Source organism: Pholis gunnellus (assembly GCF_910591455.1).
Source record: "Pholis gunnellus genome assembly, chromosome: 9".
Lineage (NCBI taxonomy): Eukaryota > Metazoa > Chordata > Actinopteri > Perciformes > Pholidae > Pholis > Pholis gunnellus.
In genome coordinates this window covers 18,004,673-18,029,210 of record NC_136535.1, presented here as the reverse complement: position 1 = coordinate 18,029,210, position 24,538 = coordinate 18,004,673, and the positions used below count along the sequence as shown (strand labels likewise).

General features: G+C 43.1%; 2 protein-coding genes across 2 annotated transcripts in view; one reads left to right on the top strand and one right to left on the bottom strand.

Moving 5' to 3' along the window:
- Positions 1-481: 481 nt before the first annotated feature.
- Positions 482-4,676, bottom strand: tyr (tyrosinase; the record flags this gene model as incomplete). The annotated part of the gene is made up of 5 exons (XM_079166690.1): positions 482-729; positions 1,716-1,897; positions 2,529-2,676; positions 3,131-3,347; positions 3,849-4,676. The coding sequence occupies 5 exons, from the start codon at positions 4,674-4,676 to the stop codon at positions 482-484; spliced, it is 1,623 nt and encodes a 540-aa protein (XP_079022816.1).
- Positions 4,677-16,783: 12,107 nt separating this feature from the next.
- The window catches only part of grm5b (glutamate receptor, metabotropic 5b), a gene marked incomplete at both ends in the record, with an annotated part of 48,555 nt that continues 40,800 nt past the window's right edge, over positions 16,784-24,538 (top strand). The window contains 3 exons of the mRNA XM_079166110.1: positions 16,784-16,936; positions 17,505-17,960; positions 18,153-18,267. Coding sequence (XP_079022236.1) covers positions 16,784-16,936; positions 17,505-17,960; positions 18,153-18,267 — 724 coding nt within the window. The remainder of the gene's footprint in view (positions 16,937-17,504; positions 17,961-18,152; positions 18,268-24,538) is intronic.

The window sequence follows — 24,538 nt, the reverse complement described above, 5'->3', positions numbered from 1 at the left end:
AAATCCCCCCCAAAAGATAACCCATTAATTCACCTCTATTGATAAGTAGCTATACCGTGATGTCTTCTGTCACTACCCAAATACACTGGGGGGGGGGGGGGGGGGGGGGGGAATGGATTTTAATTGCCTAAAAGAATTTAAAAAAGTGCTGGAAAATATTTGAACAACACTGGAATTCTATAACCAAAAGTTTAAAAAACAAAAATGTAAACCTGTGATGTTGCTGATATTTTTAAATGCCATAATCACCACAGTGAAACTCACTTGACCTCCACTGAATTTAGGGGCCAAAGTTTCAGCAGTGACAATCTCAAAGACAACACACAACTATCTGCTCGATACCTTTACAATTTAAATAGATTTATTTTGGGAAGTCAATAGCAAATTTGATCTTGTACCAGGATTCGCCTCATGCATTTGCTACATGAAAACACTGAGTGTTCCTATTAGTTCATTCAGCTGTATGTACAGTATCTGTGTGTTACAGAGTAGTCTGATATGAAGACGAGCCTTCCTCTGAGCTGCTATTCAGTAATGGCTGTCTCTCTCCATAGCTCGTCGCCCTCTTCCTCCTCTGGTTACGCTTCCACTTCCTTCTTGCAACAATTAGCAGTGCAGCGACGATTGCGGCGATCAACGCCCCGAGGATCCCGGCTCCCAGGAGCCACTGCCAGATCTGCTGGGCCTGCTCGAGGTAAGGCGTCAGGAACTCCTGAACAAACCTCTGGCCTGTAGTGGAGATATGATGTTAATCTTTCTTTTTCATACATGACATCTTCAAAAAGAATGCAGAAGAAATAATGAAACCTTGGTTGCGAAAAACTGGCTATTTGTGAGTGAATGACTTATGAATTACATAACCAAGATTATGAGAAATCATAATGAAAACTATGCATAACCATTAATGATTTTCTATTTTGCGCTCTCAATCGCCATCTAGTGGTGAACGATATCAATATATCTGCTACGCCTCTCTGGAACCAATACAGCTTGAATTATTGATTTATAAATGTTGGTGCCACAATCAGACATAGTTCACTCAGTGAGTCCTTCACAATAGGCCTTTAACATCATTTTGCACACTTTCTGTGCCCATAGTAATCGATGCATGTTGCTGCCCCTCGTTATAAATCAGATAAATACACAAGTGTATTGTGGTTAAATCAGTCTAGTGTATTTCTGAAAGCTGCCTTTGTTCACCAACAAACAAAAAACCTTTCAATACAACGTAGACCTGGTTTGATGTGTTGTACACGTACGCCATTGTCCCCTTTGAGAAACTTGTCTTAAGGTCACAATACAGTTGATCTACCCTTAAAACAAAACATCCTCAAGCTTCAAAGTCTACAGAGCGGCCTACTATCAAATGGTTAACAATATCTGCAGAGATAAATGTTCATCTACTCATCCACAGCACACGAACATTCACATGATCAAGTACAGGTACCACAGCTGGAACTTAAAGCTTCTTCTACTGCCACTGGTTTTAAAATAAAATAAGATATTAAAATATGAAATATAATGAAAAATAAAATATTCTTAAAATATATACAGTAAACCTTTGTTTAAATTTGCAGTAATACTGCAATATTAATGTTATCTTGAAATTGTTATCATATTCCAAAACACAAATATATGTATATATATATATATATACATATATATAGAAGGAAAAGTAGAAACAATCTTCTACTGGGCTTGTTTGTCGTACTGACCCGGGTCCAACAGGTAGGCATACTCAAATCCTAGAGCCTTGTCGGACAGGAAGTAGTCTCCGTTTCTGTAGAGAGGCAGGAAGGGCACCATGTAGTAACGATCATTGTGGCCAATGGGAGCATTGGCTTGTGGGTAGTTGGTCCGGACAGGCTGGTGGGCTCTGAGCCAGCGCTCAAAGATGCTGGAGAAGAGAAGGAAGGAACAGAGAGATAAACAGGAGTGAAGGATGACGAGGGAATAGAGGGAGGAAGGGAACTCATATAATGTTTGCATCAAGGAGGTAGGCAAAGACGTAGAGGAAGAAAAAGGATAAAGCGAATAATATTAGATGGTGGAGATCAGGATTATTGATTTCCTTCATAAGAAACTTTTCTTATGCATTTTTAAAAAGGTATTAGAATTTATGTTTAAAATATGTTTATGATTCATACTTTTAAAGAATGGTATAATTGAATTATACATGAGTGTTTTAAATAAGTAGTTTTTATTAACTTTATAGAACAAATAACTGTGACATTTATACATAAAGCTACCTGAATATGTGCGAGACTCCATTATTTATACTCCCGTCTCACTATTCTTAAACTTCTGTTGTAACTGTGTCTTTTTTCATTGTATTACTTTTCTCTTTTTGTTTCTGCCTCCTGTAACCCCTCCCTCTTTCTCATGTTCATCATCACAAACAGATGTGGTTATTCACTGCAGTGAACAGAAACAATTGACCAGATGATGAAGGGATTTTGTGTAAACACACAGTGTGCTCTCTTTGTCCTGTGGGCCATTAGTAGACATGCTTGCGTGCTTCATCCTACCTGTCAATGAAAGCGTGGTGCAGCAGGAATATGGGGTCGTTGGCTGAACCCTGCACTGAGGACATGGAGCCGTTCATGAAGACATGCAAGGCGTTGTGCATGGTGCTCTGGCCTGTCATTGCCATACCTGACGTTGGACTGGCAAAACCTGCAGGAGGGAAGAAAAGTACTAATTTATGTTTAAAGTGCTCTTTGTGTCACTTTTGATACCAGCTGAAGGCCGTGACTGTAGCAATCATTTAGATGGAATTGACTATTTTTGAGAGATGCTCTTGGAAAAAGCTTCAAGGTTAGTCTAAAGCAAAAAAGTATTGCTGTTTCAGCCTGGTGTCTCACCATTTATAGGTTTTAGTGTGTGTATTTGTGCTTGCTTCTCTTTGAATGTATGCACACAGACAGACAGACACACACATGTGACTGTATTTCTGACATTGTATAAACTAAGTGAGCCAAAACTCATCAGACAGATTAGACCGTTGATTAGGTTCAGGTTCGATGGTTAAGCATGGAAGTACATTAATACTAAAGTGTGTGTGTGTGTGTGTGTGTGTGTGTGTGTGTGTGTGTGTGTGTGTGTGTGTGTGTGTTTCAACCACTCCTACCCTCTATGACGTTTCTAAAGCTCATATTGGCAAATCGGTCCATGGGTCCCGTCTCGTACTGGGGGAGGCCCACAGTGAAGTCCACATCAGCTGTTGTGGGGAGTCTCGCCGTGCGGTTGGTATCATGGTTACCAGGGTTCCGCAACAGTGGACCCTCCCCGGTGGCGTTACACAACGCCTCTCGGTTGTTGTACTCCTCTGGCTGGGTGCAGATCACCTACACGTACACACACACACACACACACACACACACACACACACACACACACACACACACACACACACACACACACACACACACACACACACTGTGGTTAAAGAGCTCCACACATCAATATGAAGTGCAAGAACTTTTGCAAAGTTTCAAACGGATTTATCTGAATAACTCAAAATAAAGTCTTCGATACATTTTCTGGGATGTGAATACAAAACCTCTGAAGTAGGATTTTCACTCTGATCTTTTATGCTGACTGGACCACTTAAGGATGAATTCTTTAAAAAATGTGTGTTTCAAAACCATTCATTTCTTTGGATTAAGAGGCTAAACCAGCTTTAGAACAACAGATCCGCTGAATGAAATAGAAATACAAAAAGCCTTTGTTTTTTTAGTGGGGAAAGGAATTTTTCGTCTCTTAATAATGGATAAGAAAGATTGGCTCATATATCTACGCATAGTTATCCGTGCAGTTTGTGCTCACAGAGAGAGACATTTTCTTACCTTCCACGAGGAGAAGACAGAAGCAGGGCTGATGAGGTTAGGATTGAGGGGGCTGCGTCCGCCCATCAGAGCATCGGTGCACACCTCACAGGACTGGGCATCCCTCCAGTCCCAGTACGGGATGGTGAAGTTGAAATCCCCCGTCAGCTTCCTTATCTCATTCTCCCAGTGCAGCAGGTAGACTCGGTGCCACGGCAGAAATGCTGCAGATTCATGGGCAAAGTCGATGTCTCTCCATACGTTCCCTGGCCCTCCCAAGAAGGCGTCCCGGGACACATAGTAGTGTATCCAGACAAACAGGTCGTAGCTGTTGATGTCAGAGAACATGAGGTTCTCCCCGTTTTCACCCATCTCTGCTCTTGTTGCCGTTGAGATCACATAGTCACGGCTGATGGTGTTCTTTGCCAGGTTCAGATAAGAGATGAACTTCTGTTGCTCAGCAGGTGACATGGTCAGGATGTTCCTGCGCACTGACTCCCTGTACTCAGCACAGTTTGAGCCCCAGTAACCAAACCTGCATTCACCACAGTTAACACCTCCATAGTTTCCAGCACAGCGACACGTCCGGTTGAAGAAAGCCAAAGGCCAGCGCTCTCTGTCATCAATCCCACTGTGTGGGTACTGTGGCCCATGGGGCTCTTCTGAGACCTCCACCTCAGTGCAAAAGCCACGGCCTGACATGGCCCCGCAGGTTGAGCCGTCACCGTCCCACACCGGGCAACACTCTTTGGTCCGGAGTCCCTCTGAGTTGGCACACGGGCGAGGGAATTGGCATAAAGAAGTCCCAATGAGCTGCAGCAGAACTACAGATACATACAAGCTCCTCATGGTGAAAGTCAGACAGCGTGAACTCCTGCTGCAAAGGTGGACACAACAGGACCTGATGTCCTCACAGGCTTCAGCTGGCAAGGTTAGACGCAACTGTGGCACAGAGAAGTAGCTTCACCGCCGTAAAGTTACTGCTAGTCAGTAGGCTATGAGCCAGATTTCACACAAACAAATTTGATCTAGAGATGGCTTCTAGAGAAAAATATGCACTCTTCAGTTACCTGTATGTATACAAGCAACCAATAACTAATTTACTAACTTTTGAAACTTGCTACCCCTCTATGCTACAATCTAACCCTCCACCGAACCTCCTTCCTCCGCTCTCTTACACCAAAAGTCCTGTTCTCTTGCCACTCATTGAGCCGTTTTAGGGGCCGTCCTCTGGCAAAGTGTGTGATCTCATTGTGATCCCACGCACTCTGTCTGGCACACACACACACACACATACACACCACACACTCATACTCAAGAATGTGCACTTACACCATCACATGCTCAGGATAATATTCTTGATTCCTCTTACATTTTGTCTTAAGACCAGTTGGCCCCTGATCCACCTCGGGCAGAAACTCATGTGGTTTCTACCCTTGGCAAAGACTGGGCCAGAGTATATGCATGATCAAGTGTGAAGTTGGTGTGAGGTTGAAACACAAAAAGTGAGAATTGGAAAAGAAACTGAAAATATATTAATAGGAATCTACCACAGTGCCCTCAGAAGTGATGACTCTCTCTTCTGCAGGTGTCAAGCCAAACTCCAGGTTAGTTTCTCCGCTGGTTGAAGGAGTGCTGGTCAGTGTGTTCAGTGGTTCTGCTCTATTTGTTGCATGAGAAATAAGTTATATATTAGTCTGGGCAACAAACATATTATATTACTGATATCTTAAGCCATCATTCAGGTTGCACTTTCAGTTATTTTAAAAATAAAGACAAAAACAATATTTCCAGGTGGATTTAGTTATGTGAGGCCATGTGAAAAGTTACATGTTTTTGGAGCTCATTCCATTTGTGAGGAGCACGTACAGCTAATGTAGAAAATATCTTGTGACAGTTTATGTTCTGTATTTGTATGAGAACAGAGAGCAAAGGAGAAGCATGATTTGTTACTGTACAAAATCCAATATTCGGTTTGTTTGTCAGGTGTTCCATGTGGGTCTTAAAAGTGAGCCAGATTACCAAGTATTTACAACACTCAATATAATACTCAATATTTCACAATAAAAGTTATTCTATGGCACCGGAGCTATGTGTAAACAACAAAGCTTCAAAAAGCCTCTGCAAAGGGGTGATATCAGCCTAAGCAGAGCTCTACAATAAACAATATGGACAAAAAAAGAAACACTTAAAACTGCAATACAACATGGTTGTAACTTGTGTGTACATCTTATGATCCCATTATTGACTTGATTTTTGAGTTCACAAGTTGTGCATGCTTTAAGACACATTTAATTACATGTAGCCTATTACAAAATAAGGGTCTCTTTGACAGTGTCCTCGCCATAGCGTGACAATCACCCGCACAACACAAGAATCTATAATATGTGGAAGCTAAGAGGAGGACGGACAGTGAGAGTTTTTTTCTTCCTCGGTGTGCACTGGCTCCCTGTGATTCCGCAGACTATAGACGTTTACAGTCGGGCCCAGGGCAGAAAGTCATCCGCACAAACCTCGGGATCACAATCCGGTCACATGCTGCCGTTGCCAGGCACGGGGTGCAGCTTATCCCTGCTGCAGGAACGCAGTAGTACGCACATGAATGATCATCACAGGATAAACCTGTCTGCAGGGCTGCTCTGAAAAGTGAGCAGACAGTGTGTGTGTGTGAGAGCAAGAGAGAGAGAGAGAGAGAGAGAGAGCGAGAGAGAGAGAGAGAGAGAGAGAGAGCTTTTTCTTTGAACTTACTGAGAATTGCACCTTCTTTAAAGCTCTCAGGTCACAGCAGTTCACACCACTAACTCCAGAATATTTCAACAACCACGTGACCTGAAGTAAAGCTTTCTCATAATTATCTTATTATTTTGTCCCAACCAGACACAAGAGGGCAGCATGACCCGTTTATTGCCTGAAACAGAGGAAACAGCCACAAGGTGACTGCCTGTCACAGCAGGGTTTTAGGTTCCTCCTCATCAATTGTAATTAGACAGGAGGGAAGGGAGCACACTGGTGAGCTGACCAGCTGGTGGTGTCTCTTATGCTTATGTGACTCTTTTCTATTCATATCAAAAAGCAAGGTGAAATTCACACACTGCAGCTTCCCAAGTTTGTGTGCCGTCCCCGTTATCAGGGAGTCCTGGTACTCAGAGACACCATGACAGCCTGTCAACCTGTGCTGACAGTTAACAATCGACACTGAGGCTGCTCTTAGTTTGTATGCACCCAGACTCTGGAACAGCCTGCCAGCGGATCTGAGGACACTTGCTCTTTTTTTTAAAGTGCGTTGAATTCGCATTTCTCCTCTTAAAATGTTATAAATAAACAATAAACAGCGTTATAGATGATACAACGCGCTAAACCCACATCTTTTCCAATGGGCTTCTCTTTTGAGGGAGATTCACGTCATTCTGTTCTCACAATAACTTTATACTTTGGTATAAATCTGCCAATTAGGTAAGACTTTTTCACTTGGTTACAGTGCGTTTCAGCATTGTTGCAGAGAGGAGTTGCATAATGTTGAAGTAGGTGGACAGATCTACCTTTTGTGTCAAACTGTCGACTGACACGAACATTCTTGACATTGTGACATTGTTCTAACCTAGTGGGAACGATTTTTCAAAATCTATTTGAGACGTATTAAACCTTTTAAGAAGGCCGTAATGTAAATTCCTGAATACTATTTAGTGAGTGTAAATACCTGATGATGACAAGACCAACACAATCAAGATGATGAGGCTTATTAGAAATTGATTGCCATAGGGTGAATGTTTACCACATGTCCCACTCGTATTGTTTAGTTCACTTAAAAGTGACATTAATACCCCAATATTTACTTGTTCAATCACATTACACGAGACTGAATGTTTCATAACTGACGTGCTCGTTTCTCTGTTGCCATTATATTTTTTCTCTGTTTGTCCTACTTAGAGTAGGAATATCACAGACAAGTGACAACCCTGTAAATCAGCTATGTGTCTATGGCAACCATGGGTATCCACTGTTATTTTGAAATGCCATTGAATAATTGATTTGTCGACTGTGACACTGACTCTGTTGTGCTTGTGATTTGCGGAGGAGTGTGGTAAAAAGTGAATTTTACCCTATGGATGTTTAGACGCATGTGCTGCACACACATACACACACACACACACACACACACACACACACACACACACACAGTGCAGGTGTGTTTCATAGGGTGTCCTGGTTGCGTCACTGTAATCTAATTTTCCTCTAACCTGTCGCTGTGTGATGCACTCCACTGTTGCCCACACACTCTGCTCAACAGTGTCAGTGTCAGATTACGCACATGCAGTGTGGTAACGGGATGATTTTCATCTATCATACCTTTCAATCCAATTCTTCATGTTGCAACACACTCTGCTCGGCCACGTGTTTCAATAGTAACTTGCTTATTGATCCAAATTTGCATCAATCATGAAGAAGAGTTGAATTTGTGTGTGTGAGTGTGAGATAAGAGAGAAAGAGAGAGAGCTAAGAGAGAGAGAGAGAGAGAGAGAGAGAGAGAGACATTGACTTCATTGGCTGCTTGTTTTACTACAGCAGTGAACGGTTGCCATGGAAATGGGACCCCAGATCATTCTGGCATTTCATCGTTTTAAACATTTCTATGTAGAAAATCAAAGACATGTTGTAGAGCGACAGCAGACAGGAACTGTGGGTCTCTGTGCATTGTTCAATCTCCAAAGATCCTCCAGAAGTCTGCATTCTAACATCCAATGCGTCACACGATGCATCAATCAAGTCAATTATTGATGCATCGCCTAGTCAGTAAACGCACGACATAATCCAGATCGATCAAAATGAGGAAATATTGGAAATCAGTTAGCAGCCTGATTGACATATACCAAAGACTCGTACATTACTACTTTTCCATTGGAAACTGAAACATCACAACTCGTACTGTAACATCTCACGTATTGTCACTTAACTTGCCAGATGTCATTGACGCACTTTGTTAGCTGCTTGATTGATTATGTGACTTTGTGATCTTAAGACAGCTGCTGGAATCATCATCAGCTTTAGTCTCCGTGAGATTATACAGTCTGAGGAGGAAGGTCAGGTACAGGCTGGCCGTCAGGTCCCCTGTGTCCTTCGGAGGATCCGGCTCTTGACTCCAGCTCTAACTCACACACACACACACACACACACACACACACACACACACACACACACACACACACACACACACACACACACACACACACACACACACACACACACACACACACACACACACAGAGAAAGGTCAGGGTTAGTAAGGCTATCATCAGCTAAAGCCGCATCCAGCCTGTGTGTGTGTGTGAGAGAAAGACAGTGTGGGAATCTATGTGTGTGTGTGTGTGTGTGTGTGTGTGTGCGTGCGTGTGTGTGTGTGTAGCCTATATCTATGCTCTTTTATTGGTCTACTAATCCCAAATGCATTTGGCTGGCAAATTAATCCAAGGCTTGTCAAAACCAAGCTCTCTAAAGCCCTTTCTCCCCCTCTCCCAGTCTCTCCCTCGATCTCTCATTCTTTCTCCCGGGCTACTCTCAATCGGTAGGCCTGTATCTCCAGATGGTATCTTGGAGGTAGGTGTGATATCGAGGCAGAGGGAAAAAGAGAGAGAGAGAGAGAGAGAGAGAGAGAGAGAGAGAGAGAGAGAGAGATAGAGAGAGAGAGAGATAGAGCGAGGATGACCTGTGACGCTATCGGAGCATCCTCATTGGAGGCGGAGAGAGAGAGGACAGGGGGGGTTCATTTGTTGCCATAGTGAAAAAGTAGATTAACCACCGACAGCATGATGCGCTGATGGACGCGTGAGGGATGCTGTGTTTCTCCAGGGGCATTCACCTGTCCTGCAAGCAAAGGTATGTAACTTCTCTTGCTTTTCCATTCGTGGGGTAGTCGCGTGACCGAGTAAAGACAATTTCTCATGCATTTATTTATCTGTACAGCAGTCAAGTTCATTTATGGGGATGCATGTCAAAGTGGCTACAACAGGGGGATGCATAAAACATGACAAACAATCACTTCTGTAATATTCCCGGTGTGAAAAGGTGTCTATATACTCACTTGGAGCCGATGGCGACATATGATATTTTTTAATCTCCTATAATTCCTCCCTTCTACTGCAAGCTTTATGTAACGTCAGTGACATGGTAGGCTACTGTCGTTTTAATCTTATTTTTAAAAGGGAATATTGTTTAGCCTATTTGATGCCAAGACACATTTCCAAACAAATCGCAAAGAGTTGAGGAAAGCGCGAAAATGAAAGAGAGCTTTCGATACGATAGCCTGTTCATTTGTCTTTTCTTTCAACTCAAATGTAATAGCCCGCTGTTAGATCAAACGTGCCATTAAAAACAGGGGACACAAACAAGTCTATTTCCGTGCAAAACCTGGACAGACCGTCGTTGCTGGCAGTGGCAGTCAGTCACTGGCAGATTTATATGAGTGGAGACGTTTGCAGGAAAGCAGGATGTTTATTAGATTTGTATTGATTTCTTTTTTTTTTATCTTTAATGATTTGATCTCTGTGGGTATTTTAAGTGGACGCCAGGCGAAACTGTAAGCCCACAGCCTAGGTTAATTGCTCTTTACTCCCACGGCTATGCAACTTCAAATGTTATCGATCTCCTCCAATGCGTCGTTGTCCCAGCGCACAGTGTCACCTCTGATGTCTATTTGATCAGATGGGGAGACAGACAGTCCACCTCGTGCTACTAATTAGGCTATAAGAAGAACCATGGATACAGTAAGCTATTATTTAACTCATCTATTTAAATCTGCGTTTAACCTGTGAAGCTACTTATACATACGTGTTGTGTCGTTCCTTGCTGTTATATCAGCTCTTTTGTTTGTATTGTTGTTGCTTTTATTGTTTCTGTTTTTACCATGTAAAGTGCCTTTGAGTATCTTTTTAAAGCGCTATACAAATAAAGTATTAATATTGTCATCGTTAATTAAGTATCGGCAGAGGGACCAAGAGGGCGCTAGATAGACAGAGTGGGATAAAGGGAAATGACAAAACAAACATGTGAAGAGAGATAGAGAGAAGAAGACACTATATCAAATAAATCAATACGCTCGGTTTGACCACACAGTTTTCATGTGTCTCTGTTGTCTGTTGTTCCCTCTGCTGGCGCGACTTGATAAAGCCCACTTACGACATTGTGAACCTTCTACAACACCCGTTGGCAATAGGCCACTTAAAGTGCTGTATATTCACGCCATTAAATCGCATTTTAATTTGTTAGAATTAAACAAAACAGGAGAGAACGAAATAGAACCCCGGAACTCAGCTCTGATTGGCTGAATCGCGCTCGAGCCCGGTAACAGGTGTTAAGTCGAATTCTGTGCCCCCAGATACAACCGTGTCTCCTTCACGGCGTTGTTTTAATGGCAAATGACGACTTGTTGATGTTGGGGTGGGATAAAATGGGATAAAAGTGGAATTTGGGGAAAGGTGGAATCACACATTGATGGGGAAACAGACTTTAGCAACGTAACGTTAAATAAAGTCTGCTAGGCTAGGCTAACGTCTGCGGAAGAATTTAAGCTAACGTCAGTTAAATGTGCAAAATCATAAGTAGAGTAAGACTAGCTTAACGTTATTAGCTTAGCACATTTGTATTGATGACATACATACGTTTTAAAAATATCTTCGCTCCATTGTTTATGGTATTGAGGTAAGAACATGCTAAGCTAAAGACAAGACAATCAACGTTAGACACACAACAGGCTGACAACTGCTCTGCAAAGTGGTCTGCAAACCATCTGCTAGCTTGAACAGTCTTATAAGCAAGTCTTATAAGCAAGGGTTTTCTTCTGGTTCTTCTTCTGGAAGACATGAGATGAAGGACAGGTGGATAAGGCAAGATGGATGATGTGAAAGAAATGTTCCAAATCCAAACTGAGAGACTAAATTGATGTACAAAGAGTGAGGCAGATAGTGGAGAGGAGGCTAATTTACATGAAAATATGGGTTATTTTAGTGAAATTGGAGAGGGAAAATTAGGGCACACTTGAGGATAAATTAATAAAGATCGAGAGTTGGGATGGATGAGAAGGGAAATAAGACGGTAAAACTAGCAGAGAGGTGGGATGAGACGGGGGTATGTGTGGAAAGACAGAGAGAGAGATGAGCGGAGGGCATGCGGGGTGAGGGGCTGTGGAGAGGAGGAGGAGCAGCGGAGAGGAAAAGGGGGCGGGATGAAGGAGAGAGGTGTTTGGAGACAGGCTCAGGTGTGCGTGACTGGAAAACGTAGGGAGCTCGGAGGCTGCACAGCAATCGGACCGCTCCGGTGTGTGTGTGTGACAGTTGACATTGGGCTACACGTTATCGGCAGCCTCGTTCCTCTGTGGTAGTATAACTTGCAACCTAATTATCAAGCGGGACCGTAGCAGTGGCGCCGGAGAGACATAGATTAATATAAGGTAAGGTTTGCAGTAAGATGTTGCAGAAATATAGCCTTAATGACAGACCGCCGTGTTTTATTCAGACTTATCCTCTCTACCCTACTTAATATTCTGCTCAGAGTGATTTTGTCGCACTTTGATAATACCTATTGTTCTTGCAGTATTTGTAAAAGGACTTAGCTGCAGTAAGATCCGGACTAGTTATCCTTGATTTACATTATAAGGTTATGTCCCGTAACGGTGTAACCTAGTTTAAAAAAAAAGAGCAGCCAGTTGCACTGATAGGCTGTAGGAGATACAGTCATGCCAATAAGACGGAGAGGGATCAGAAACCTGGTTTTCATCTGTGCATGCTGTGGCTATGTTCATTTCAGACGGTGTCTCTGTCATGCTTTGCACCATTCGCTTGTAAAAAGAAAAAAAAATGGTGTGTTTGATTCGGTGCAAATGACGGACTCTGATCTCCCATTGCGGGTTGACGGATGCACAGCGCTGCGCCAGTCATTGTTGTTGTCGTCTCTGGATTTTGTATTTCTCCTTGGGGAGAGAGAGAGAGAGAGAGAGGGAGTCCGAGCAGACGCCGTTCGTATGTCAGTGATTACTTATACAAAAAAAGACCACAGCAGTCAATTAATGCATGTATTGGGACGCTGTAACATCAACGAAACAGCAGCAGAACAACAAAATAAAAAAATAAATCAAAGTACAACGAGGTCGCAGAAAAGGAGGCTGAGAAGGAGAGAATAGGAGGCTGCAGGTGATGGAACATTAGAAGTGATTTAATTAAGGTCAGAGCTCGTTTGGGAGAGTAAAGCAGTCGCCGCTGTGTCACACCTTGTCTGTGCTGCTGCAGCAGGTGCACGTCCTTAATGTTTTGGCACCCTCTGACGACGTATACATGCATGCATGGATTATTGAGTCTACATAATCCCATAGAGTCAACAGTTATCAGCAGCACGTTTACGGTGACATATTGTCTTTATCGCCTATGTGGTGTATTGTCTTTATCACATGAATTAGAGAGATTCTGATGCTGTGTGACATCCTCCTATACCCTTTATTGTCCGATAAGGTCATTGTGTATCATATCTTATTTATTTAATGAGACTTGAGATAGAATGACTGAGGAAATTGGCTGTAGCAGTGGGGGGAAAATACACAAGGGACACCCATCTGATTGTTGTGAGTGTTGGCGTCTCATAGCCTCAGCGATGAGGTCTGGGAGCCGGGAACAGCTCCTAGTGGCACTCAGAGAATTCCGGAAAACAAGGCAGCGGTTGATGATCGAAAGAAACCTTTAAACTTTAAACATGCTGAAAAAAAACCTTGTTTCCTGAGCCTCAGGTGCAAAAGAATAGTACCTCCTGTACACTCGGGAACAAGAGGCATATGGAGAGACACATTGTCACATGCCCACTCAGCAAAAGCCTTCCCAGTGAATAACTGAAGCTCCCCAAAATACTGCAGCTTCCTGAAATTGTGTACAACCGAAAAAGCAGTGTGACCCATTTTAGTTGCCAGAGAATCATTTCGGAAACACTACGATATGGTATCATGGTGCATATTTGCACTGTGTTCGTTCAGGCCCCTGAGAAATTTACATTTGTCTTACTTTAATGTTCCTCATTTAGCCTGTCAAAATATGCAGAAAAAAAAGTTTATTTTACAGTCAAAGTCAAGCTGTTCACGTGACGAAAAGAGCAACGACACTCTATTTTGAAAACTCCAGACGCTGCCCTGTCATTAATGACAAACACAAATGTCTGTGCGTCATACAGGGCAAGAAAGAGAATATAAATGTGTTTGTGGAAAATGGATTCTTTCAGATAAATTGTGATTGTTATTGTCTCTGTCTATTGCATAGTAAATTAAAGGCTTCCACAACACCACATAAAACAGTGTGTCAGCACTAATGAAACTGTGAATTGAAGCAAGACAGAGAGAAGGAGGGAGCATGTTTCTCTCTGCCTATGTTGTCTGTTTATGTCTGTGTAGAAGTTGATTTGGAAGGTTTTATAATGCCCCTTGTGCGTAGTTTGGATAGAACTAGAGATACAAATGCCTAATGGCGTGTGCGAGATGTTTGTTTCGGCAATGAGGATTTGATTTTCCTTTTCAGCTACAGTTAGGCCCACGCAACAAGAGAGAGACACACACAGGGGGGGGGGGGGGGGAGTGTGACAGAGAGACACAGCATGTATGTGACCGAGTGTGTGAGAGCGGCATACGGGAGGACTGCAAATGAAACGGTGTCTTGTCTTAGGGAGGGAGAGAGAGAGAGAGAGAGAGAGAGAGAGCAACGGGCGGTGAAAGGATTTTGGTGAGTGGGAATGTGTCGTAGCTGCGTTATCGGTGTAATCTTAAGTGAGGAGAGTTTAAAAACCATCACATTTTTACATTAATGTCCCAGTAGATATGGAGAATGGGAGACAGAGCGACGATTGCGTCATTGGTAGAGACGGAGTGTGTGTGTGTGAGAGAGAGCAGAGTTTTGTTTGAATTGTTCATTATTGGAGCAGCAGTTAGCCCTGTTGCCATCCTGACACTGTCATGTTAATTACGTTCAGCGAGACTCTCTGTCCCTTGATGCCTCTTTTTTTTATCACTGTCTCCTTCTTCTTCTGTTTCCTTTCTTATCTCCCTCTCTGGCTCTATCTCTCGTCCTCTCCCTCTTTCTCCATGCACTTCTGCCTTCTCTCCCCCCCCCACACCTCTCCCTCTCCCCTCTTCACTCCCCATCTTCCCCTCATTCTGTCTTTTCATCTAATGCGCTCCGTTTCCGTCTCCTTCCTCCGTGCCCCTCTCACCCTCTATTTCTATGTTTCTATAATTCACTACACTCCACCTTCATTTCTCTCCCTCCACCCTTTCCCCCACTCGGCTAACCACCAACATCCCTGTCACAACCTTGATCCTGTTTTGCATAAGCAGTGGATGCCATCGTCTGCTGTCTAAACTGTCCCAGCTCCCCTGCTGTTTACGGTCAATTAAAATTCTCCATTGCAGTTAAGTATTTGTGTTGCTCTGAGGTGAAGCAAATGATAAGACTCGCCCATTTATGCAGAGGGATGGCTACTTTAAAGTTTACTCTGAAGGAGGAAACTGATGCCCCACCCACCTATTTCACACTTATGCTTGGTTTATTTATTGTAGCTAGATGTGTCCTGTATGTCTGTTTGAATCATGCAAAAGAGTTTCTTCACTGCTACCTAACCTTCATCATTTTTCTATAATTTATAACGAGGAACTTGCAATGATCTCCTTTCTGTCCTAGAACAAAAGGAATACAAAATACCCCTGAATACACAGTTTTTGCCAAAATCTTTGTTTCAGTATCCAAAACAATTTATACGGTAATGATAACAACAAATGGGGCTCCAATTTGCAGAGAACACCCAAAAGTGAAAGTAATACCATTACAGCAGCAGGAGCTTAAGATGTAACATGCCAAGTTTTAATTTGGTTAGCGTCAAGGCGCAGACACTTGAGGAATGACACCGAGTTTTTATTTGGTGCTCATCATGGCTTTTCAATCTTCAAGGGACCATAAGAATAATAGATTAAAGAACTAAATGTGGCTGCCAGTCGTTTTATGTGACTTTGTTGGCCTCTCGAGTGAGTGCTGTATAGAACTTGTGGGACAACCAAATATTCCTCACAGCAGCTGTGAAGTGTGACACGCCGCTGCCGTTATGTTATTGATATTATGCTGACACAGTGGTGACGATGGTGACTCCGCTCAGCTCACAGTGATTTAGAGCTGCGCACCACCAGGAATAAAAGGGCAAGGCCGTAAAGCTGGGCCAGAGTCTGCAAAAGCCTCGGTGCATAAATCAAGACTACTGGTCTAGAGCCGATTCTCTGGTCATCATATTAAGCTTCATTAGGAACCAACAGTAAGAGCTCATTATGTTGGTCACTGTAATGGTCATTATGTTGATTTTATTTGCACAGTTTGCATCCCCATTTTAATTCAACCTCCGTAAGGTGAGAGACAAATATAGGAGCATATCAGGCTTTAGTTTACATAGTTTTCTCTACATGTCTGTCAAGTTTAAGCAAAAATAGGAGACTGTCTACAGACTGTGGCTATTAAAGAAGTAAATGGATCAACTAGTAAACTACAAACAAGCCTGTGTGCTGCAGCGTGCTACTAAGATGTTCAAATTCTAACAGTCTTTTCTGCTCACAGGTTTATATGAGCATGTCTGTCTGTCACCTGTTACTGTGCAATTGGGGGAGCCTGAAGTTCTTTCAGCCAATGAGACTCAGCCCAGATTTTCTTTTGAATTTCCCAGGTTGCACTGCTGCACCTGTCTCCGCTGTCGCCGTGATGGTCCCACCTTGAAATCCGAGGGAGAGAACGACAAGTCAGAAGAAAGGAATACATTGTTATCATCCATTCTGAACAACTCCTCTGTGCCACAAGCTTTTGCCATGGCCAGGAAAAGTGTTTCTCGGACAAGTAGTTTCCTGTGACGGCTCTATGAAGAATTTGAGATCCGCTTCTCCTTTGTTACCTCAACGGACCAAGATGATTTTTTGGCTGCTGCTAGTTCTGTCCATTTGGGTGGGATCTAATGAAGCTGACTCCGCCCAGTCCGAACGGCGAGTTGTGACACACATACCTGGTGACATCATCATCGGAGCGTTGTTCTCCGTCCATCATCAGCCTCCTGCTGACAAGGTAAGCTTGTGCATGTCTGAATGTCATAGTTATAGTCATTCTGTTTTTGTGACTGTAGATTTTGTGTAAATCTGTAATCCTGCCTGGATTTGAACGAAGCACTTTGAAGATGTTACAGAAGTTAAAACAGAAGATGGATACAATGATGCTCAGAATAATTATTGGAGATCATTTTTGTGCAAATTTGCGATCTATTGGACAGAGAGTTATAATGCTGCTCTGCTTATTAACAACACATTCAATTTGTAGAACAGGTACCTCCATGCGAGTTCATGAACCTTCAACGTCCACTTGCTTCCCCAGGAATCTATTTGACATTTAAGCTTTTTTTCCATCTAACTTTTAATCGTTGCAAATGGCCATGAGAATATAAAACCAACATTAGCCGGGACGTTGGTGTTAAAGCCCACGTTTTTAAATGTGTCTTACTGTTCATCCAGGCTGCTAAAACAATAAAATGTGTCTGAATAATGAATGTCATCATCAGTAATGACACGATTTAGACAACATTGTTATCTAAAGGCCACTTCAATTTCACTTGATTTATTCTTCCACCCTGTCTGCACAGGTACATGAACGCAAGTGTGGCGCGGTGCGAGAACAGTATGGCATCCAGAGGGTGGAGGCCATGATGTACACACTGGACCGCATCAACACCGACCCGCACATCCTTCCCAACATCTCCCTGGGCTGCGAGATCCGGGACTCCTGCTGGCACTCAGCTGTGGCTCTGGAACAGAGCATCGAGTTCATACGGGATTCGCTCGTCTCCTCTGACGAGGCCGAGGAGTGGGCTGAAAGAGCGTCCTGGGGAGGCGGAGGAGGTGGAGCAGGCGGAGGAGGTGGAGGACCCACGATGAAGTGTGCAGACCCCTCTGCCACTCCGATGCGGGGGAAGAAACCCATCGTGGGTTTAATTGGACCAGGGTCAAGCTCGGTGGCCATCCAGGTCCAGAACCTTCTACAGCTGTTCAACATACCACAGATTGCCTACTCTGCCACCAGTATGGACCTCAGCGATAAGGTGAGACCGTGTACCTGTAGACAAATATCTAGGCCATTGAAGTTGTACAGAAGTAGGCCTAGGAACTGGAGAGAGAATGTATTTCTGCAACTTTAATGTGACTTTAATTTAATTAAACATTTACTGAACTGAATGTTCTAGATGCTCCAGTACAACTCTGCCACTCATTGATTTTTATTTCCATTGTTCCAGAGCCTTTATAAGTACTTTATGCGGGTGGTGCCTTCGGATGCCCAGCAGGCAAGAGCTATGGTGGACATTGTCAAGAGATACAACTGGAGCTACGTGTCTGCTATACACACTGAAGGTACAACCACCCACACACTCCGTCTCTGACTTTTAAACTCGTCTTCTAAGCTCAGACATGCACACACACACACACACACACACACACACACCTTTTGTCTTTTCCCTCTTCTTGTTCTCTCGTACTCTCGCCGCCTTGTTAAACTGCGTTCTTGACTCCTCATTGCATGTGTTTACCTGGATCTCATCCAGAGTGACTGAAAATAGATGGAACAGTTGTCCAAGTGGAAAGCAGACACGTTTTCTTTGCAAAGACAATGAACCAGATTGAAATCCAGAAAGACAGACCAGAGAGCATGGTCAAAAGAAGTTGGGTTATCAGAGGCCATTGACCTCAAAGTAGAAGGTATCCACTCATGATACCTCAATAATGACTAAAGGAGGGAGAAACACATGGATACCTGGAGAAGGATTGTGTGCTACAGACGTATAATAAATTGTAATTGACTTTTTGAATGATATGTTTTTGGTATAGGCTGAATACCACTCACTCACTCACTCTGAAGGTGGTAGTGAGTTGTGTCAGTCGGTTTACTTGTGGGAGATGTGTTACAGCTATGCACATGAACTAGAGGATAATGCAGTGACAACGTGTGTGTTCAAGGCTCCACTGAGAGAAGGCTTGTTGAACCTGAAGAGAGCGATAAACACACACGCACACACACACACACACGCGCGCGCACACACACACGCACGCATGCACGCACGCACGCACGCACGCACGCACACACACACACACACACACACACACATCGGGGGCTCTAGATCCTGGTCTCTGGCATTGCCTGAGGGCATTACAGCAGTATTTGATTTGAGCTATGAAGGATAAGTGTTTGTGTTTACGGTGTGCATGTATGTGAGTGTATACTACATCTGGACACTGAGAATGCATATGTGTGTTATTCTGTGTTGGTAATGCAGTGGAGGAGGTGTTATAAGCAAAACACATTGCAGCGATGCAGTATAGCTGTAAATTCCAAATTGTCTCTAATAATCAATATGATTTATTAATCAATAGATTTGTGTGCAGGAGTTATTTTCAGTTTAAGTCAAGTAAGCAAGATCTATTTACATCAGTGTGATTATTCTCAAATTAATTCCAGTATTTGTCAACCTTGGTGTTATACACACACAGTGTATGCAGGTATATATGCATACAGTATATAAGGAGAGAGATTGGTAATATAACGGACTAAACCCTAGGAACAACTTTGATCGATGCTAATTAAACCTTGCCGAATTTTATTATCATTAACTCTAATTCTTCCAATTGACAATGCAAAGGGATTTCTTTGCAGATGTTGAGACACTTTTACTAATCTGTCCACATTTGTTTATGTCAATGATGGGCAACAGACAAATCACCCTGCATGTCGCTCACAATATGGTGTCAGAAATAACATGTGTCTTGTGTGTGACATTTATTTTTACCTTCCTATGAGATCTCGGTGTGTGCGTGTGTGTGTGTGTGTGCGTGTGTGTGTGTGTGTGTGGTGAGCTGGTGTGCTGCTATTAATCTTAGCTGCAAGACAGGGAGCGTTTTATGTGTAAAGGCATTTGTGTTTAAGAGAGTGCTAGTGGTTGTGTGCGCAATTGTGTGCGTTTGTCAGGGAAGTATTGAGTCTTTGTAATTCATCTAGACATGCGGGTTTCACCTTGGAACTGGTCCTCAAGGTTGACTGCTGCCTTTTCGAGAGAGAGAGGGAGAGAGAGAGAGAGAGAGAGAGAGAGAGAGAGAGAGAGAGAGAGAGAGAGAGAGAGGGAGGGAGGAAATAAATAAAGGGTTTATTGAGGAAACGATGAAGAAGACAAATGGGGGGGGATGAGGAATAAGAGATGAAGAGAGAATTGGGAAAAGCACGCAATGATAATGGCGCCAGAAAACCACAGAAGACCAAGTGGGATAGATATGGGAGAGTGTGCAGATTGAGAAGGGGGGGGGGGGGGCTCATCAATTCTCTGCATCAACATTTTGCATCTGGAGGCTGCAGACAAAAGAAACCGATATGCAAGAAACTGAATAATACATGTAATATCAGCACAGTAATTACATCGACATAATGAAATAATATGATTGGAGAGGGCAATACCGTGAGTCTTGGTTTCTCATTGGCAAATAATGCCATACGTGTCTGAATTTCTGAACGTAATGTGTGGATTTTACTACAGTTCCTGTTCCATTTGTAAAGCGAAGAAGTCTCTTTGGCCTAGTTTGGTGTCGTCAGACAAATCCGACACAAAAGATAGATTGACGGACAGTCATTGTGCAGTTCATATGGCAACTCAGATGAACTGTGTTACATAAAATGTGATTCAAAACTTGAAAACAGCATCAAGGGAATTGCATTAAACACATGTGAACAGGCTTAACAACAAATACTACATATATGAATTTTCACTGAGCTGATTGATGTCTGTGGGAGTTCAAGCAGAAACACTGCTCTATGCTTTAATAGACAGAGGAGAAGCTCTAACAGTTCCTGGAATAAAGTCTTTGTCGAGCACCTTGGGGAGACCAGCCTGTAGCTGAAGGTGCTCAACTGCTTCACTGGGCGCTGTGAAGGGGAAGGGAGGTGTTGCACATTGTCCTTTCTCAGCACATTCTTCTTTAATCCACCACCATCCACTTTCATTCCACCACCATTATGGCTCGTGCGGATATTCTGTCCAATATTGGTCACGGTCTGTTGTCAGCCTGATCACAAAACAAACTAATAATAATTCACACACTTGGTTGCAATTGTGTTTCAATCTTCATTTAGTATTTCTCTGAAGAGAATCCTGATCGTCCACCACTGTGTCGCTCTTTCTCTCTGCCTCCCTCTCGGTGCCCTATGTTCAGTTTAATTCAATTCAGCTGACGGGGTTTTATTGACATGAAATTTGACATGTGTCACCCAAGCACGCTCCCACCGAAATTGATCAATCTCTCAATAAATCAAGATGCCAACCATCTCTTCAATCTCGCTCCTCTTTTGTCTTTTTCACTTTTTCTCATTTCTTCTTTTTTTTTTTACTCATCTCCACCTGCTCTGTCTTCTCTCTTTCTTTTCCCATAATCCCTCTCTCTCTCTCTCTCTCTCTCTCTCTCTCTCTCTCTCGCTCTCTCTCTCTCTGCTCTGTAGCATGACCATGCCCTGTGCCTTTTGAACTGCCATCGGCTGCACAAGATTGAGGAAGATGAAACTGGGAAGGTTTGGGGAGGGCGGTGTAAGGTATAATGAATGCTCACATATTTATTGTTGTCTCTGGCAGTGTTGCCTCAGGGTGAAGATTCAAAGTGGGTCATGGGCCAGTTTCTGTTGGGTCCCCATATAACAAGAACTTTGTGTCTTAATGAGCCTGGGTCAGAGGACTATATCTATACTCAAATTGACTCAGGCTGCGATTTCAGAACTCATGTTCTGGGAATCCATTTAATGGCTTCTGTTAAGAAAGATAGATGGTGTGCTAGTCCTGAGGGAGTGTTAAATAGAGATTTCCGATTGGCACAGATGTTAGTAAGGTCATAAAGAGAGAAAAATGTCTGAGCTGTTGCCATTTTAAACCCTGTTAACAGCCTTTACCGGAGGATTTGTGTGCTGGGAAATAGTTTACTAAACCATATGTAATTACCTGCGCCATGTATAGGAGCACATGCATGCATCAGTGCAAGTAGTGTGCACTGATTGTGTGTACATGTTTACGTGTTTGTTTCTTTGTATGTGTCTGCATTTACAAGACGGGTTTCTGGGCACAGCGTGGTCTATTTCTAGCTCCAGAGTTTGCTCAGTATAGGATAAAAGCATGGTGCAAGTAGAGTTTGTTATGGTTAAAAAACCCTGCTATGCATCCTGTCTGTAGCCTGGAGCTATTTCCATTGCAAAATAATGTGATAACAGACATGCACATTTCATCTGAAATGAATGAAAAGAAATACACAACTGCTGTTTTTACGAGTAAGAGATTTTCTGCTTCTCTGTGTTCAACATAATTGTTTGGGCTTTAGGAAACTGATGGGCATTTCATGCTCTTTAGAGGTTTTTTAGACCAAACAATTAACCGATTAATCAAGAAAATAATTGACTGATTAATCAATAAGGGAAATAATTGTTAGCTGCACTCCTATATTAAGTGGCGACATTACAAGTAATAGCGTGTCTGTCACCTACTTTACATTTACTTCATACTTCCTCAATGATGTAGACTGATACTGATGCAAAAACAAATACATTGTACAGAGCTTGAGCCTGAGTCAGCATGTGTGCTGATGCATGCTGTTATGTATTTGTGTTTACGTGCGTGTTTTATTAGCCGTGTAATTCTGTAATCTTGTTTAACTCTGTGTTTGACACAGTGCGAGTGTCAGTGAGCATCTGCCCTGGGGTATTACTGTGTTTGTGACATAGCTGCACATTGTTGGAGACACTCCAGATGTGATATGCGGTGGTGAGTGCATCGGTGAGGAGGATGGAGGAGACCTTGGAGAGGACACGAAAAGGAGAGGGATTGTCAGGAGGCGGCCGAGAGAGCAGGAGGACACCCGTTACTTCCTAATGTTTACGTTTTTTAGTGCATGTTTTTTTTCTCTGGGTGAAGCCGTGACCAGAGTGAATGAGTGTTGGAAGGAAGAAACGGACAAGGAAGGGAGAGCGGGGAAAGGGAGAGAACATGTAATTGCATGTAATAGACCTGATAAGAGTGACAAGTGGTTGAGGGTGGTAATTGAGAAGGATGGAGGAAGGGCGAGAAGGAGAGTGGAGAGGGGTGGAAACATCGGGAGAAAAGACACCGAAGCACCTGTCTCTGTGTCTTAAAATGTACTGCCTGATTTACTGCTACCAGAAAGCGGGGGTAGATGAAGCGAGTAGCTGGAGGAGGAGGAGAGGGAGCTCCACAAAGGGCAAGCAGAAGACTCTTCAGCTTTGCATTTGATTGCATGTTGTAATTTATTGCAAGATATCAGATGAATAACAAGTTGAGATGGAGAGATCAAAGAAGAAGAGGGCAGCGGGGTATACATGAGAGGAGCGAGAAAGGATTTTTGTTCTTTTTTTTAATCTTTCATGTTTTTCTGAAAAAAAAAAATACTTTAAGCTGTTTTTGTTCTTTTTTTGGGGGTTTATCATTGAAATGGTAGATTTAGATATAGGGATTATACAGACACAGCTTTGTAGAGGAAACCAGCAAGAGGGGAAAAGAGACTAAAGCCTAACAGGGTTAAAGGGTTAAAAAGAAAACAGATTGACGGTGCGAATGTGCAATCTCAGGGCTGGATGTCCCAGCTGTTTCGGTCAGACGCAGGTGATGAAACAAAGCGAGTCACTACATGCACTGTATGTGAGGTGTTTGCCTCCAAAATGTGACGGTCACCGCGGAGCTACCATGACTATAGTGTTAATGAATGAAGGGGCACGATTTAAGGCAATAGGGAGGAAGTGGTCGCGGTGAATTGAAGTAAGCAGGAGTTGCAGGTATCAACTGCTGTGCTGAACGTAGAGAGCTGGCATTGAAGGGGCTGTAAGACTCTGTGTTCATTTTCACTCTGCTTCGCACGTACACTGTATTTATTCGCGGTCCACGTCAAAGCCGATGAAGCCATTTGATGATTAGGGACGTAGTTGACATACATAGTGACATGCATGACATATGAAGCCATGTGAGGTTTATTTGGGGTTCAGTAGCGAGGAAGAGCGGACAGACTGACTCCCTATTCTGTTTGGTCCGCAGTGATGATAAACTGATGAATGTGTGTCTGTGGGTGGTTCCTTTTATTCGGTCGGGATGGGAGCTTTAGTATTTTTGTGTGAGAGTGTGCTAGTATTATAAAGTAGCATGGAGTACATGTGTGTTAGAGAGATTGAGAGGCACAACTGGAGTGATAAAGAGACACATGATGGGCTTACCGAGTGTGCATGTGTGAGAGAGTGTGTGAGAGAGAGATGTCTCGCACATAAATCCCTTTTGAGACCAGAGTGAAGTAGGTTACAAGCTTTATCGATTTTGATGATGGTAACAGTATGAATGTGTGCGTGTGTGCGTGAGTGTGTTTGTCTGTGTGTCAATGTGTGCAGGGGAAGGACGGTCTGTACCATCTGTCTCCCATTCCTCTCACTGAGACACTAATTACAGGACTTTACACTTCGCTCCACCACACTCATCATTGGCCTGACTACACACACACACACACACACACTGTAGTAGCGGTCAGGGATTGTGGGATGTCTGACACTTTCTGTGTACATTTCCTCTCCCTCCCTTTCCCTTTTTTCTCTCTGTGTACCTTCCTTTCA